The sequence below is a fragment of the Magnolia sinica genome, chromosome 1, assembly GCF_029962835.1.
Source record: "Magnolia sinica isolate HGM2019 chromosome 1, MsV1, whole genome shotgun sequence".
NCBI classification, from domain to species: Eukaryota; Viridiplantae; Streptophyta; class Magnoliopsida; order Magnoliales; family Magnoliaceae; genus Magnolia; species Magnolia sinica.
The window spans coordinates 136,237,378-136,255,785 of record NC_080573.1 but is presented as its reverse complement, the minus strand read 5'-3'; the positions used below and the strand labels follow the sequence as shown (position 1 = coordinate 136,255,785).

The window sequence follows — 18,408 nt, the reverse complement described above, 5'->3', positions numbered from 1 at the left end:
CAGCATACTCTTTCATCGTGCATCTTGTATATTTCTCCAGTGTCTGATGTCATGTGTATTTCTGACTTTGACAATAGATTGGTGGCACTCTCACCTTTTTTCATGAAGAGGGAGCTAGGAGATGCCTTGAGGTAATTGTTATAATTTCAAATATATCTGATCGATGAGGTATCTCTTGCAATGCTATTGTGTGAAAGTAACTGTTCCTCCATTGCTTGTCATTTACCCATGTTGACTGTGATGCTAATCTTTTAGCTGACGCTCTAGCCAAGGAGGGCGTTGGTGTGGAGTCCCTTTGTTTTTTGAATGAAGTTATGAAGCCACTTTATTCTTTTGGAAATAATTCTCACCATCTGATGGTGTTGCATTTATGTGCCCTGTGCTTGTGTTTAAATGCCTTCTGTAATGGAACTTATCTGGCACTCTATGCTCTAGGGATCAGCTGTTCGCAAATTCTCATTGTGTTTGACATGCAAGTTTTGTTGAGGTGCAACATGGGGCTATTGAAGTTTTCCTACACGACATTTGTTATTGAAATTTTGTATCCTCATCATCTTTTATTAAGATAGTCATAGCCCGGTCTTTACCATGCGATGCAATCCACTTGTCTAATAGTTTCAATTATTCTTTGTTCCATTTCCAAGAAATCATGTTTACCAACTTACCAATTCGGCGAATTGCTCGTATAAATGAACATTTATGAATGAGGAGAATAGTTGATCCACCTTGATCCTAGCACAGATGCTGATGTCTTCCTTTCCATTTGGTGTAGCCAACTACTCGAGCATGAGCTATCATTGGTGTGTGTGCTCTGTGCTTTGTGGTTTGCCTGGCGGCTACCCCATCATGACCCTACTTTGCTTTCTTGCACTTTGGGGTTTGTAGTAGTTGGCCTTGGGGAGTAAATACTGTGTGGGACAATGTTGGAATGTGACTGGTGTCAATGTGGGCATTTACCATGGACGATTCCAAGCACCTAGGTAAGAGAGGAAGGTCGATGTGTGGTGGGTAGCCAATCATAAGACCTTTTCCAATCATTGATTTAGATATCAGTATTGATGCATGTACGTACCCTTGGGATACAGAAACATATCAGTAATGGGTGGGAAATATTACCTCTATAGGGGAATGTATCACCGTTTAAGGAAAGATTGCAGGATATGTTGAAAGAGACATAATTACACACTTAGAACTCAAAAGATCACAAAAAACAAGTATGCACAACAAGTTTCCTTTGTATAGGGTTCTAAACTATGTGTTGTCTAACAAAAGTGATGTAGTTATATCCAAAATGAGTTCATGTAATTCATAAATCATACAATACAAGTGTGAATATGTATTCCCCCAAACAAATTTGGGAGTGGATAGATGTTGTTGCTTTTTTGTGATTTTTTTTTTCTTTCAAATTTCCATTAGGTGAATGTATCGCCGATACATGTTGGGGGCAATGTTGTCAAAATCATTATTGTATTGTAAATCGTAGTAGGGGTTGAATTATATCGAATTGCAAATCTTAAGGTTTTTTACAAATTTCTTAAAAAATAATTTATGTTCTTGTTACCTTTTTTGAATGTAGAATCATAGCGGAAAAGTGGCTTTTGATACTGTAGACCGACGAAAAAAGATATTTTGATTTCTATGACATCATTCCATAATACATATAAGTCAGCATGATCGTAACCATCCATAAAAAGATTACAGGTAAGTCATATATCAATTTAGTGTTTTAACCTGTTAAGAAGTAAAAAATCACAAAAAAGCTACATGATTTAACGTTGAAAAGAATATATATCATTTAATCTCTTATAAAGAACAAATAAAATAATTTACCTTTTCCAAACGATTCTTAAAGTCCCATCCCTCTGATTTAAAAACATAAAGTGAAAGCTAAGTGAATCTTAAAATAGAAGAGAACAAGTATAACTTGAATCATAAATCGTAGGATTCAAATCATAGAATCATAGGATTTATATAAAAAGGGATTCAAGGTTAGAATTCAATTCACTTTGCTTAGGATTCGACTAAAATTGTATATCTTAAATCGTAAATCGTAGGATTTTGACAACACTGGTTGGGGGGAGGATTTTATGAAGGTTTTTCTTTTTGGAAAAATATTGCAAATTTATTGATATATGATATATCGCAGTACATCGGCAATACATTCCGATATTTTGTGCGGTACAGGGGAATTTAATAACTCCCCCCGTACATCCTATTGGCCACATGCTATGGCCGATATTATTGATATTTACATCACTGTTGGCAATTTACCATTTAAATGCTAACCCCAAATTGATGGGGAACGATGACGATGACGGTGTAGGCATGCGTGTCTGTAAAGAAATATCTGCGATAATTTTCTTTCATGCCTATTGCAGAATTTACCATAACTTGAACTGCTGTCATCTTCCAGATCTCAATAACATTGGAGACTTCAGAAACAATCAGCCAGCATTCTGTCCATCCTTCACGAAGGAATTCCACTACAATTACAAAGGTACATTATTGTATTTTAAGTGTGTAAAACAAGTTACAACATGATATAAAATATTTGATTCAAAAAAGAGAAAATATATAATACATTTTTACAGATGCAATTTTGAGGAATTTAATCCCTTCCTGTATTTCCTTGCCAATGATCATCTATCTTTACCAAGGTTGGCAAAATAAGACTATGAACTTGACTCAGTCCACCCATAAAATTTGACTTGGGAGGTTAATATGGTGACTTGGTGAGTCATGTTTTCCTAGTTAAATTATTTTATGGTTATTAAAATACATATTGATATTAAAAGATATGAATTTACTTTTTAAATTTATGGTTCATATTAGAGTTAACATGTATAATTTAAGCTTTGAAAAGTAAAGCATAATGACGAAAGTAGGGTATGCCATCACATGCAATATCCAGGATGTTTATCAAGCGTGTACCTTATGTTCATGTCCAACGCCAGCATGTCCTCTTGCCAAAATTACAGCATCAAATCATGCTGGCTATCTTTCTCTTCTTCTTCTTTAAAGGGGGATTTCACCATTGTCAAAGCTTGTCCCAGCTCTTTGGGGTAGTGTTATGAATCATATTTTTTTTTTTTTTTTGCCAGTGAATCGAATCCAAGGCCATCTCCTCGGTAAATAAGAGAACTTTCATATCCCTTGCCACCCCTTAAATCCAAGTCCTTTCAGTCATTCTTCTCATCCTTGTTTCATGTTCTTCAAACCTGATCGATGTTCTCCTCCTCACCAGGGACATCTTCATTCTCCACACTTTGTTGCACATGATTAGATCATCTCAATCTGCTCTCTATCATTTTCTCTTGTTAGGACTATTCTTAGGCTGCTTCAGATGACCTCATTCTTTATTCTATCCTTCCTTGTCTTCCACACATCCATCTCATCATCTTCATCTATATAACACTCAAGCTATACTACTTTCCATATCAACATTCTCATCTCCGCAACACTTAATCTCTGCTCATACTTCTAACTGTCCAACACTCTGCCTCACATAGCAAGGAGGGTTTCATCAGATAAAAATGAAAAAAAAAAAAAAAAAAAGCTTGACACACTCTGGACAGTAGATGCAAACCCTCTCGTACATACTCCCAATATCCAATTTCGCTAAAAACACAGTATCCAAAATGAAAAAAGAAAAAAGAAAAAAAGGCGGTTACAGCCATTATGAAAAAACGGCCCGTAATAGTTGTATGGACATTAATCATTATTCTTATTGAAAACCTTGACTACAAATGTTTCCAAAATTTTCAGGAATCAAACTTCCATATACCTTGACTACAAGAACTGCTCAATCTCTTGCAAGCAATAAAGCAAACTCCATGGAGAGGGTGATTCATTTCTGCAAAGATTGAACCCCCCCTCAACCCTTTTGATAGTTAACTTTTTAGCTTTTAATTTCTTTATTTCTTTCTTTTGCTTTCCTTCTCATAGGCGGTTTCAGTCTTATCGACTCACATTCGACTAATTATCTTTTCTTCTTCTTCTTCTTCTTCTTCTTCTTTTTTTAAATAAAAATAAATTTTAAAATCAAGTTAATTACCAACATACATACACATATGTATGTACATGTATATATTTGGTATATCAGATTCTGAATGCAGTTACTGTACCCTTTGTATTGCAAGCCAGGTTCAGAGCGACCACTATGAAATTGTTGCAGATTTGGTGCAGACAAGCTTCCTTTTCTCTATCCCTGTTGATGGACCCATGTCATTTTCCACATTCCATGTTTCCGTACAGTGGGCACTCCGGTTCGAATTCCTTACTACTCCCAAAAATGTGGATTTGAGAAGGTACCCCCTGCAATGTGAACTTCTTTTAATATATCCATTTCATCTTTAGTTTGATATTTTCACTAGATTTGTGATGATATAAGCTCACTTATGGTGATTTCGTATTCCTAGCCGCATTCCTTGCGAGTGAAAGTCTCAGGTTTCAGATAGTATGCAGGGAATGTCAATGTTGTCAAAATCGTCAAAATCGTTATCATATCACAAATTGTAGCAAGGCTTTAATTGTATCATAAATCATAAGATTTTTTTTTTCCTGTCTGTCTTTATATATATATATATATATGTATGTATGTATGTATATTTTGGAAAAATATAAATAAATCAGAAAAAAAGTTTTGAACTCATCAATCATCAAATTCCTTTTTTTCGAACAAATCAATCATCAATTTCCCATCAATGTACACCAAGAAAAGTAATACATATCATATTGGCAATTGGGAACTTGTATAAGGTATACATCTGTGATAATGTTAGAGGATTCTTGTCTTTCCTTTATGTTGTGTTCAAGAACTTTACCTTAAAAACATATGAGAGTCCTTCAATAATCTTGCCTTTTCGAGTGTAGAATCAGGTTGCAAAAAGTTGCATTCTATTCTATTGACCAAAGAAAAAGATATTGTGACTTCTTTATTTTGGGTTTTTGAGTATCACAATCCTCATGTCTCCTCTCTCTCTCTCTCTCTCAAATCACAAAAAATGAGGATTTTTAATAGGGGAGGGCCATTTACGTGTTTTAAAAGCAAAAGCATAGAAAAGAAGTAGAATAAAACTGTTTAGAAGATGAAACAAATGATTTTTTTAAAAAATTTTTTAAATTTTTTAAAAAATTTTTAAAATTTTTAATGTACATTTGGGACTGATTTATGCAGTCCACATTTATCTTATGATTTCGATCTGATATGATTCATACAGGATCGAATGATTCATACAGTTCAGTTACTTTTTTTTTTTTTTTTTTTTTTGGGATTTGCGATTTGAACCTTAAGAGTCATAATGTGTGGTGTGCAGTATGATGTGAATCGTATGATTCATATTGCAAATCCTGTGATTTTGGCAGCATTGTGTATAGGAAGGATGTGTCCAAATCACAGAGACATGTTTCTAAAGAAATTGGTGGTTTAATGCCTTTTCTTTATTCTTTTCTCCCCTTTTTTTTTTCCTAGAAAAACACAAAGAAAATGGTCGTCTTTAAATCATTAATTAATAAAAATGATAATTACAATTATACAGTTATCGTTGCTGAATGGATGAGTCCTCATTACGGTACAAGCCTGTGAGTTGACAGTATCTATTACCTGTCAATCAAGCTGCTAACGGTCAACTGTCCAATGTGCAAATGATGAACTTGTTCTACTTGTCTTTCTTTGCAAACATGGTAGGCACTTAAAAGGAAAAAGGTGGCGAGAGATTTCTCTAATGCTTCATTTTCCCAACTGAGGTGTAGGTTGTGTTGCACATTTTTTAGTCATTTAGCATGAATATATTGAAGTATAGAATAATCTTTGAAATTGCGGTGAGGACCGCTTTAGTTGAAGTAGGAATTTGCCAATATGTCCTAGAGGGGGGTGAATAGGGCTTTTTAAAGTTTTTATGATTTATTAAAAATCCTATTACACTAATCCTAACAAACGATACTCATCAGGATTACTTAAAAGTAACTCTACTGGCTTCCAAGCCCGGTAGAGGATCCAGTCACAAACTATTTAAGAAATGAACAATATGCAAACTAATTTATGATGGATATGACTGTGTATGTGTGTGAGGTGTGATCTCAGATATGAAAGTATTAAAGTAAATCACACAATCAAAAGAATAACAATCTCAAACACAGTCATTTTTATAGTGGTTCGACTACTTGTCTACTCCACTCCCGGTAACCGCACTCAACCCTTGAGTGTACCGGATTTCACTAAGGAGGTTTCACAGCGGTTCACCTCAAACCTAAGGTTTTAAATCAGGTTCACCTTCAACCTTTACAACCTACACTGAGGTTGACTGTTTATGCTCCCTGAGCAAGGGTCAACACACAGCACTCGGGTTTTAGGCACACTGGCCAAGGATCCACACAAGGAACCTCTGTTTATGCTCTCACGAGCAAGGGTCAACACATAACACCCACTTTTAGGCACACTGGCCAAGGATCTTCCACAAGACTCTTGACTATTTATGCTCTCTACAGAGCAAAGGTCAACACAACGCACTCACCACGTACACTCCCGCCGGAGGCCTCCTACGAGGGCTTGCAAGGGTGAGAAACACTTTAGACCCAATTCTAAAAAGGAATTATTACAAGTGTCCTCTGGACTTTAATAACTTACAAATAAGTGGATGAGTCCCATCAGCACGTTGATGAAGAATCTTTGACTTCCTTGATCCGCAACTCAGATGATGTACCAATACGAGGCTTCGAGTTGGGTCAAGGTTAAGACGGAATCCTACTCTACAAAATGTTTTCCTATAAGGAAGATAGAGTGATTCCGATTATGCATTTAAGGCATCCCAGCTTAATGATTTGCCATTAAGGTAGTAGCTGAAGGATCCTTGAATGCGGAAGTTCATTCCCCAATCCACTCTATTGAATATCAATGATGAGGGTGGATTGAAGGATGAACTTCCCTGAGAAAAAGGGCTTTGGGTATATGATCTAAGGTAAAACACTCAAAAACACTCTTCTTTCTCTACCAGCAACAATAGACAAGCTCTTTTCATATAGGCAAAAGGTTTCAACGGATATAAAACGGTCACCTTTATGACAGTGTTGGATATCATCGAGGGGGATTGATATCATCGAGCGTATACTCTCGATAGCATCGACGGTCCGCTCGATGACACAAACTCAAATGTCATACACTTTTGAAATTAATTGCCAGCTGGTCGAGGGAATCGAAACACGTATCGATGTCATTGGATTTCGAACTCCGATTCCATTGATGCGAGGTTCGATTCCTCGACATTTGAAAATGAGAGAGACTTGCTTTGAAATATTTAAGGTTTACAAGAATGATCGAGGGACCTTCGAGATCATCAGAATTTGAATGTCGATGATATCGATAGATGTGTCGAGGCATTGATAAATCCAAGGGATTTTTGTTTAAGCTTGCTGGACAGTTTCTGTCCCTGTTCGATGCCCATCGAAACCGTACAAATATCATCGATATTTGAATATCGATTTTATCGAGTGTCCCTCGATCACAGATAAACAACCCTAAAATAATTGCTGGAAGACTAGGCGCCCATGACCGATAATATCGAGAGCCCTCCGATGTCATCGAGATTTGAACTTCGATGGTATCAATAACGGCTTCGATATATCGATGCACATGTGATTTTTTTAAGTAAAAATAGGGGCGCCGGATATCTGTTTGTCGATACTATCGAGTCAACTTCGATTGACTCGAGATTCAAATATCGATGATATCGATAGGTATATCGATACATCGATAAATCTGTCAGATATATGTGTTTGCTAGATGTATTTTGTCCTTATTTCAATGATATCATTTAAGCATCGAGGACATCGACAGCACAGGTCGATTCTATCGAGAAGTGTATCGATAAAATCGACAAAGCAAGAAAACTTAGAGAATTTTCTAATTTTGAAAAAGTTTTCTTAACTTAAAAACCCTATGATATTCTAGTTTGTTTTAAAGGTTTTATATACCTGATGTTTTGGGACATGGGATGTGAGGCTTAGATTTACCTGTGGCGAGCTTGCACACATCCGGTTGAGACAAACGCTTTGATTTGATCTTCCTATGAGGCTCTGCAGTCTAGCTGACTCAACACTCACACTAATTGACAAACCAGGGCACTTTCAATCTCCCCTTGTCAATTACGTGACAAAATACCAAAACACCCTAGACCAGCTTCTATACTGACATCCTAAATTGTGTGTACATGTTCTTTACACAATTGTACAATGCTAACAATGACATATACAGAACACATCCAGAAGCTGCTCCCCCTAACTACAAAACTCCCCCTTGCTTGGTGCAGCTGCTCCCCCTAACACCTGCAGCACCATTCAAGCAGATATACAATTTTCCGTTCGGGGTGTTTGAATCGTTCTCCCCCTTTTTGTCAGTCATTGACAAAGATATAGCAATTGATATTAACTGAAGTTTGAAGTATTTGGGAAAACCTCATTTAGTAAGCATACATATATAGATGTGTAGTGGTTAAATCAATTTAAGCAGACATCATTTTCAGAAACTATGGATGCATATCAGATCAAATACAACAGTGATAAACTCAGAGAAAATAATCATGAAAATCACAGGCATCCCATATCAGACACCAGATAAATCAAGGGGTCATAAAACATAATTATGGCAGTAAAAATGAGAATTAGGATTAGTCATATTCAAAATATCCAAAATATAAATTGCCCAAGTTTGACAGTAGTTTAACATTCATGATTCATCCCAACAAAACTATCAAGCCCATCCATGGGCAGTCACAATCAACCATCAGTTTTTAGCCCATCCATGGGCACCCAGAAGTAACTAGCAGTAGCAAACCCACACGGGGTATATACAACAAATTTTTTTTTGTCAAACTGTTAAAGGGCTATCACATTCACTCATGAAAGTGTAGAGCATCAAAAAGATACTTATGCTCATACGCAGAGATAAGTGTGGGTGAATGTGATAGCGGTCAAAGTCCCGTACTACGGCGGAGGAGCAGAGGTAGATGGCATCGTATCGTCTCGACGACAGGTGATGATCTCGACCAATTGTTGTACTGTCTGCTGCACTCCTTGGACCAGCCGTTCCAAGACGGTAAGCCTTCCGTGTATCGAGTGGACATCCCTCTGTATTGCACCAATCCAATCCTGGTGGAACTTAAATCGTTTAGCATGCCCAGGAGCTGATGTCGACGGCGCTTGATGCGGTCCAGAAGCTTCTTCTCCAGCTGTCTCAGTCCCTTCCATGGGAGCGTCACCTGCCCCACTTTCCCTCTCTACTTGAATGCCTTCCTCAGGTGGATCCTCATGGTATTTATGAAATTTCAAATCCATCCTTCGAATATTACTTTTGTTGAAGGTTTGGAGAGGAAGTACATGATCACTTGTAGTTGGAAAGGCTATGGCATTGCGAATTGTATGTATGATCCAGGGATATGGTAAGTGAACATCCCTAGCCGTATGAAAAGCATAAACCAACTGATGCAGGATGAGGGTAGGCAGACAAATCTTGATCCCAGAGGCGATCGAATAAATTATCGCAGTCATGAAGCCCGTGAGATCTGCCCTGTTGGAACCCCTAGAGTAGATGTTTGAGGCAAGGATACCATCCAAGACCCGGTAGCGTGGTTCCATGAATTTGGCTTTTAGGGCATTTCCTTGGTGCCACTGGACATCACGATCATGACAGAGGAATTTGGTGACCTTGGACCGAACCTCAATATTTTCCATGTCTATATCTGGGAGTCCTACAGGTGATAGAGTAAGATTAAAAATTCCTGCAATAGACTCAGGAGAGATCTGCAAATCCTCACCATTGACGGTCACAGTGATGGACAGAGGGTCAAATATCGGAGAATGACAAGCGGCAAAGAAATTATAGGTTCGTTCAAGTTGATACGGTCCCCCAAAGTCGAGAACTGGTAACCAATCTATGGCAGCAAATAGTGGTTCCAAATTATATGGAATCAGACAACTTCTGTCGACTTTTCTCTCAGGAATAACCTTTCTCCCGGTGCACGTCGCCAAGAACGGATTTGCTTTTATCGGTGGAGGTGCTGGTGCCTCAGACTGGGACCCACCATGCGATCTAGTGTGCTGCCTTGTAGGGGTCCCACGTTCCGGGGCCCTTGCCCTTTCTTTTGGAGCAAGCACTTTTTGTCAGGCGGATCTCGAAGACTCACTCGGTCCGGATGCTTTTCCTTTGTCTTTTCCCATGTGGACAAAAAGAGGGTTTGGGGGATTTTTTAGGAAAGAGGAGAACAAACAAAAAAAACCAATAGAAACGAAAATACCCAAAAGAAGGATGGACTCTTGATGTATAGAGAGGTATTACCGGATTTGTGGGACGTTTGGGGCTGCCTGATGAGGGTCCGAGCGGTTCGATCGAAGAATCGAGCAGGGAAGAAGAAAGGAGAACTCTGAGACAAAAATCCCTTTTTCGGGCTCTACCGCCTTATATCGAGCGGCATCTGTCGATATCATCGATCCTTGTTTCGATAATATCGATAGACCCTGATTGATTTTATCGGCCCTGTCTTCGATATCATTCTCGATCGCACGACTTTTCTTATTCCAAGGAGTTCGTCGATGGTATCGACCCTTGATCGATTAATCGATAATGACTTGTCAGGAGACATATCGACTCTGAATATTTCTCATTCTTCCGTAGTTTGACAGATATCAAAGTATAGGATTTTATCCTTGAATTTACGATATACGCACCAAAATATTGTACAGGTTTTGTACAACTCAAAATTATAAACATCACAATGTTTATGCACAAAAAGATTCAGATGTAACATTTTGAAGCTCAGCAGAATTTCATCATTTCAGCACATATCCAGATCTTGATGCATGATTTGAACTAGTTCTTCCTTACCCATTTCATGGCAGAGTTTTTAACTGTGATGGATTTAATTTTAGTGTTCAGTTCATCCACTTGATTAAATAACTCTTTTATGTTGTTAGTCATTTCGGGTGGTGATGGAAGAGTGTTTCTCCTAGGTGGACTTTTGACATTCTATATTTATCTGGTCGGTTTGAATTTTCTAATATGATTTTGACCAGAGTTACCTAAAGTCCCAGGTGTCAAGCATTCAAACTTATAATGACCCAAATCACCACATAAATGACAAATTGGAGTAGTTTTTATATTACTACCTGAAGCAGCTGAATTTTCAGTTTTTGAGGCTGCATTTCTAGTTCTTGTTTTAGTTTTATCATACCCTAGGCCACTCTTCTCTTCCTTGTCTTCCCATCCCTAACAATTTTTCGAGTTTTTCACCACTCTGGGAGAATTTATATTTTATTTTAGCAAATTTTCTGGATTTTTCTAAGTCAAACCGGAGTGTGTGATTCTCATTCTGAAGATGCCTATTTTCATCTTCTAGTAATTCAATTTGTTTGATAAGCTTTGATGAGTCAGTTTTCAGGGATAGGTTGATTCTTTCCAACTTGTCATTATCTGAATAATACTGTTGTAGATCATTAACTAGATGTGAATTGATTTCCAATGTTTTGTCAAGATCTTTTTTCAGCAGTTCCTTCTTGTTTTTAGTCATTCCAAGTCTTTTAAGAATGTTGATGCTATGAATATAGAGTTGATTGTAAGCTTCTTGTAGCTTGTTTTGTTCTTCTTCTTCTTCCTTTTCAGTTTCCTCATTATCTGACGGAAATGATTCAGTAGCTTGCTGTTCTTTTTCGTTCTCAGATTCACTGGGAATGATTGGAGTAGTGGAGACCATAAGAATTTTCAAGGATTTCTGATCTCCATCACTCTCTGAGTCACTAGATTCTGAGTTTGACTCTTCTGTATCATCCCATGTGGCAGCCATAGCCTTGCCCTTAGTTTTTCTGTTTGGGCATTCAGTAGATAGGTGTCCACACTTTTGACAGGTATAGCATTATGGTTCTTTGGTCTTTCAACCAAATTTGCCTGCAGAGGGTTTGTTGTCCACCTTTCTACCTTTGGAGGGACGACCACGATTCTTCTGAAAGAATTTCCTGAATCGTTGTGCCAGCAAAGCCACTTCCTCATCTTCATCATCTTTTTCACTTCCACTGTCCTCATTTGTTGTTTTCTTTGAAGTTTTTAGGACAGTAGTTTTGGATTTTTGGGTTTGTTTGAAGTGTAGTTCAAAAGTTTGTAGAGAACCTACCAGTTCTTCTACTTTCATTTCATCAATATTCCTACACTCTTCAATGGTTGTTACTTTGGGATTAAACCATTCCGGTAGTGATCTCAGTATTTTCCTACAGATTTTAGGAACCAGAACTTTTTCTCCCAAACCACCCATGGAGTTGCAAATGATATTCAGCTTAGTGAAAAACTCCATAAAGGTCTCATGCTCTTCCATTTTGAGACTTTCGAACTGTGAAGTTAGGAGTTGCATTTAGATCTCTTCACAGTGCTTGTGCCTTCATGGGTTGTTTCCAATAGATCCCATGCTTCTTTGGATGTCCCACACATACTTATTTGATTGAATATATCTTGGGACACGGCACAGTAGATGGCGTTCATAGCTTTAGCTTCAGCAGTCTGTTTTTCTTTATCGAACGTTATCCACTTTTCTTTCGGTTTGGGTTTTGTGATGGTTGTGCCACTGTCAGGTACAACTTGTTCAGATGGTGGCACATATCCACTTTCAACTATATCCTAAACATCATGATCCAAAGATCTCAGAAAGTAGTGTATCCTAGCCTTCCAGTATGCATAATTTAGATCCATCAAACACTGTAGGTCTAGTGACCGATGAGCCCTCTCCTTTGACCATATTTCCAACTTCAGTCAAGATCACTCTCTAGGCGGTGAAGCCCTTAAAGAGAGACCTGCTCTGATACCAATTGAAATTGCGGTGAAGACCGCTTTAGTTGAAGTAGGAATATGCCAATATGTCCTAGAGGGGGGTGAATAGGACTTTTTAAAGTTTTTATGATTTATTAAAAATCCTATTACACTAATCCTAATAGACAATACTCATCAGGATTACTCAAAAGTAACTCTACTGGCTTCCAAGCCCGGTAGAGGATCCAATCACAAACTATTTAAGAAAAGAACAATATGCAAAGTAATTTATGATGGATATGACTGTGTATGTGTGTGAGGTGTGATCTCAGATATAAAAGTATTGAAGTAAATCACACAATCAAAAGAATTACAATCTCAAACACAGTCATTTTTATAGTGGTTCTACTACTTGTCTACTCCACTTTCGGTAACCGCACTCAACCCTTGAGTGTACCGGATTTCACTAATGAGGTTTTACAGCGGTTCACCTCAAACTCAAGGTTTTAAATTAGGTTCACCTTCAACCTTTGCAACTTACACTGAGGCTGACTGTTTATGCTCCCTGAGCAAGGGTCAACACATAGCACTCGGGTTTTAGGCACATTGGCCAAGGATCCACACAAGGAACCTCTGTTTATGCTCTCACGAGCAAGGGTCAACACATAACACCCACTTTTAGGCACACTGGCCAAGGATCTTCCACAAGACTCTTGACTATTTATGCTCTCAACAGAGCAAAGGTCAACACAATGCACTCACCACGTACACTCCCGCCGGAGGCCTCCTACGAGGGCTTGCAAGGGTGAGAAACACTTTATACCCAATTCTAAAAAGGAATTATTACAAGTGTCCTCTGGACTTTAATAACTTACAAATAAGTGGATGAGTCCCATTCAGCACGTCGATGAAGTTCTCCTCCTTATTGATGAAGAATCTTCGACTTCCTTGATTCGCAACTCAGATGGTGTACCAATACGAGGCTTCGGGTTGGGTCAAGGTTAAGACGGAATCCTACTCTACAAAATGTTTTCCTATAAGGAAGATAGAGTGATTCCGATTATGCATTTAAGGCATCCCAGCTTAATGATTTGCCATTAAGGTAGTAGCTGAAGGATCATTGAATGCGGAAGTTCATTCCCCAATCTACTCTATTGAATATCAATGATGAGGGTGGATTGAAGGATGAACTTCCCTGAGAGATAGGGTTTGGGTATATGATCTAAGGTAAAACACTCAAAAGCACTCTCCTCTTTCTCTACCAGTAACAATAGACAAGCTCTCTTTATATAGGCAAAAGGTTCTAATGGATATAAAACGGTCACATTTATGACAGAGTTCGATATCATCGAGCGGGATCGATATCATCGAGCGTATACTCTCAATAGCATCGACGGTTTGCTCGATGACACAAACTTAAATGTCATACGCTTTTGAAACTAATTGCCAGCTGCTCGAGGGAATCGAAACACGTATCGATGTCATTGGATATCGAACTCCGATTCCATCGATGCGAGGTTCGATTCCTCGACATTTGAAAATGAGAGAGACTTGCTTTGAAATATTTCAGGTTTACAAGAATGATCGAGGGACCTTCGAGATCATCGGAATTTGAATGTCGATGATATCGATAGATGTGTCGAGGCATCGATAAATCCAAGGGATTTTCATTTAAGCTTGCTAGACAGTTTCTGTCCCTGTTCGATGCCATCGAAACCGTACCGATATCATCGATATTTGAATATTGATTCTATCGAGTGTCCCTCGATCATAGATAAACAACCCTGAAATAATTGCTGGAAGACTAGGCGCCCATGACCGATAATATCGAGAGCTCTCTGATGTCATCGAGATTTGAACTTCGATGGTATCGATAATGGCTCTGATATATCGATGCACATGTGATTTTCTTAACTAAAAACAGGGGCGCCGGATATCTGTCTGTCGATATTATTGAGTCAACTTCGATGTATCATTTAAGCATCGAGGACATCGACAGCACGGGTCGATTCTATCGAGAAGTGTATCGATAAAATCGACAAAGCAAGAAAACTTAGAGAATTTTCTAATTTTGAAAAAGTTTTCTTAACTTAAAAAACCTATGATATTCTAGTTTGTTTTAAAGGTTTTATATACCTGGTGTTTTGAGACATGGGATGTGAGCCTTAGATTTATCTATGGCGAGCTTGCACACATCCGGTTGAGACAGACGCTTTGATTTGATCTTCCTATGAGGTTCTGCAGTCTAGCTGACTCAACGCTCATGCTAATTGACAAACCAAGGCACTTTCAGTCTTGAGACTAGAAATTGATAAAATCATCAGTTATTTTGGTTTTATTATCATACATTCGAAGAGTTAATTGGTCTTGTGTTGGGCATGAGATCAAATGACATGACACCTGCGGCCCTTGCTACTTGCAAGTGTGAGTTAAAATCCTTGTAAACTCTACGAGATATCTGGCATATCATTGAGTCTGCTGATTATACATGTGAACGCATGGTTATCTTACTACATCTTCAATTCTCTGGTTAGGGATTACTGGACCTGATCCAGCATGTTGGGAAGTTATATTTCCTCTACATGTATGTGACACAGATGCAACCAATTTGATTTGTGAACTCATAATCAGCTGCATATCACCTACTGGTTTAGGTACTACAGCACTTTTGTCTTCTGCATGTTCTTCCATTGCTTTGTGATTTTTTACTTCCTGAGTTTCTCCAGCTGCTGTTTGATGTGCATATCTCCCTGCTATTTTCTGCATTTTCTTCCGTTGTGTTGTGAAAGTATTTGTTAAAAATATGCTTCCTTGACTTGCCATCTGTGGGCATCACGTCAGCGGACATAATGACATTGAAGCTGAGGTTTCTCCACTATCTACTGGGCTTAAATTATTCTCTTGACTACTATGGTGGCGACAATTTGGAATGAGGCAGTTTCTTGAAGACAGGTGTTCAGAGTCTCATTCTTATATATGCGGTTCCTGGATTTCAGGAGCTGAAGCTCATCTTTTCTTCTTTGGGAGAATCCATTACATTTACTGAGACGTTGACTCTTCAGCTGGATTTTTTTTCTTCAACGGCCTCAAACTGAAAATGATTACTGTTATGTTTTTGAAGATTAGATAAAAAGTATTTGCTAATTTTCAATTAGGTTGTAAGAACCTCCCTTCCATTATTGTTTCTTTTATCCGCCATCTTCACTCATGGACTTCATCCTTTCTTGTTCATCTTGTTCCTTGGCTTCTTCTTGACTTGGCAATGATGATTGTATGTTGTACACATGTCAGATGCATTGTAGAAAATGCACAAGGGTCCTATTTTTAATTATAGCTGTATCATGCCCTGTACCCATACACGCACATGATTACTTGCTTGAGATGCCATATGGTGTCATGTATTTACTTTGCCTACAATCTGTGGTTTTGATTCTTGCTTCCATGATAGGTTTGAGCATCCTCTCCTTATAGAGGGAAGAGATAAGAGTGAGTGGGTTCTTCCAATAACTGTGCATGCACCTCCACCACGGACTCAGTCTGCTCAAGCAAGAAATGAGAAGCCTTCTTCTCTTGGAGCGCTGTGGGTCCGTTCTTGAAGGTTAGTAAAAGGCAACTCAACCTCCAAAGCCACCATATTTCCTAACATCTTTTTCCTTCAAATCATTGTCTACAAATTTCAATCTTTATTGCAAAGTTGTGTTTAATGCAATATATATTTTATATATGTTTGGTGTATATGGAAATAGCTGGCCTAGAAATTAGATGATATGGAGATGGAAGTGTGCGCTTGCATTATATATAGTAGATATTGGAATTGAGTACTAATTGTACTTGAAAGAGTTTTGCCATTTCCTCTTGATCAAGCTGAATGTTCATGGTTGAATTTACTCTTGCATCAAAATGCAGCGCCGCTCATCTCTTTGATGTCAAATGGTTGACAAATACATGAGTACAAATTCAGAGAAAAAGTGACCGCCCCATAATTTGACGAATCTTCTACTAGAGCATTTCTCCTTCTTGGAAATGTTGTATTCATGGATGCTTCAGGTCCGTGAATAGCTTGTTATCCACTTTCCTGATCCATATTATCTACTCCGCTACTCCAGCCCTGCACCTCACCTGCTCATGCTTCATGTCACTTATGGGAACTAACACTGATCTAATTCTGAACAACAATAATTTGTAAAACAAACAATTAGAAGACAAGTATTTGCAGCTAGTCGGACCTAGAATCCTAGATGGCTATTTGCAAAAGTTTCGATCTGCATGCTGCACAGTTTCATTCATTGTGGGGAAATTTAAGGAGGGGGTTTTGTAGCAACGTGAAAGGAGCTGCAAAAGTAAGTCAAAGATAGCCATCCTCTCTAATTAAAGGCTTTAGGTGTCTCTTAACCCATGTTACCATGTAACATAAGAAAGTACTAGCCATCCTTTCTAATTAAAGGCTTTAGGTCTCTTAACCCATGTTACCATGTAACATAAGAAAGTACACAATGTGGCAGCTTTTACTACAATTATTTCAGTTGGGTGTCAGCAATGAAATAGATGGCTGCTTATCGTTCTTGTATTCTTCAGTTCAAGGTCTTGCTAATGAAGGTTATATTTCTGGTTTTGTGAGCTTCCATCTTTTGTTATTGTTGCAGTTCACAATTATTGGAATCTGTTTAAGCTACCGATTTGTTGCATCAACTTTCCTAGCTGGAAATAGCCGATTGGAATGGTTGGGATATTGCCAAACGGAAACACTGATGAGGATATTCTTCAAGTGTGGTGCATATAGTGACATGTGTGAGGTCCTTCAGCATGTCATGCAGCAGCCATGTGGCATTTACGCACCAAGTTTGTTGAAGACTTTCTTCATTTCATAGTTATTTTTAGTATGTTCTTCTGGTTTTGGAAGAATTGAAATTGCATTTAGCATAAAAGAAATGAAGAGCCTTTGGGTGGTGAGCACCAAGTACTAGAATTTTGCCACATGAGTTTTGTTTTGGAAAAAAAACCCAAATACCAGCATTTACACAGATGATGTGTTTTTTCAATTTACTGTTGTAAAGGTCCTGTAGGGTGTCCTGATGTTGATGCAAATTCTATAAGCAGGGCTGCGAATTTGCAATCTAATAATTGGTGGTGGGGGCATTTCAGAAATCAAAGGTATGCTTACATGCTGTTGGCTGGGGCTGTTGTCAATCCTGGGAGTTTTCAGTCTGGAATTAAGCAAGCACAATATGTCCTGAATATAAAATATATGAAGGTGGGCCCTGCCATGAATAGTGTGCATGAAAATGTCACATGTGTAAGATAGAAACTACACCGATAGCCCACTATGGAGATTGCTTCGTGCAACAAAACGAATGCAAGTTTTTACTATTGATATCCACTATTACTATTGCTAGATTTGATCGTACATCCATTATTACTAGATCCAACTGTTGGTTGATCATTATTATTGTTAGAATGACCGTTTATCACCCATTGATGTTAGATGTGATTGTTGATCATTTATTGTAATGTGATATGATGATTGTACAGCTGGATCTCATTGCCAATTGTCCATTACAACTAGGTTTGTATCATTGATCTTCTAGTATCACTAGATCTAATAGTTGACTGTCCGTTGCTACAACTGGCCA

At 38.2% G+C, this 18,408-nt stretch overlaps 1 protein-coding gene across 12 annotated transcripts in view; it reads left to right on the top strand.

The window, feature by feature from the left end:
• LOC131219487 (uncharacterized) overlaps positions 1 to 18,182 on the top strand; it is a 29,779-nt gene extending 11,597 nt beyond the window's left edge. For 7 of the 12 annotated variants that reach the window (XM_058214658.1, XM_058214718.1, XM_058214711.1 and 4 more), the window contains 5 exons: positions 78 to 131; positions 2,414 to 2,497; positions 4,144 to 4,307; positions 16,227 to 16,376; positions 17,422 to 18,182. In XM_058214658.1, coding sequence (XP_058070641.1) covers positions 78 to 131; positions 2,414 to 2,497; positions 4,144 to 4,307; positions 16,227 to 16,374 — 450 coding nt within the window. In that variant the 3' untranslated portion in view covers positions 16,375 to 16,376; positions 17,422 to 18,182. The other 5 variants (XR_009158249.1, XM_058214694.1, XM_058214681.1 and 2 more) reach the window with 5 other exon arrangements.
• Positions 18,183 to 18,408: the final 226 nt, after the last annotated feature.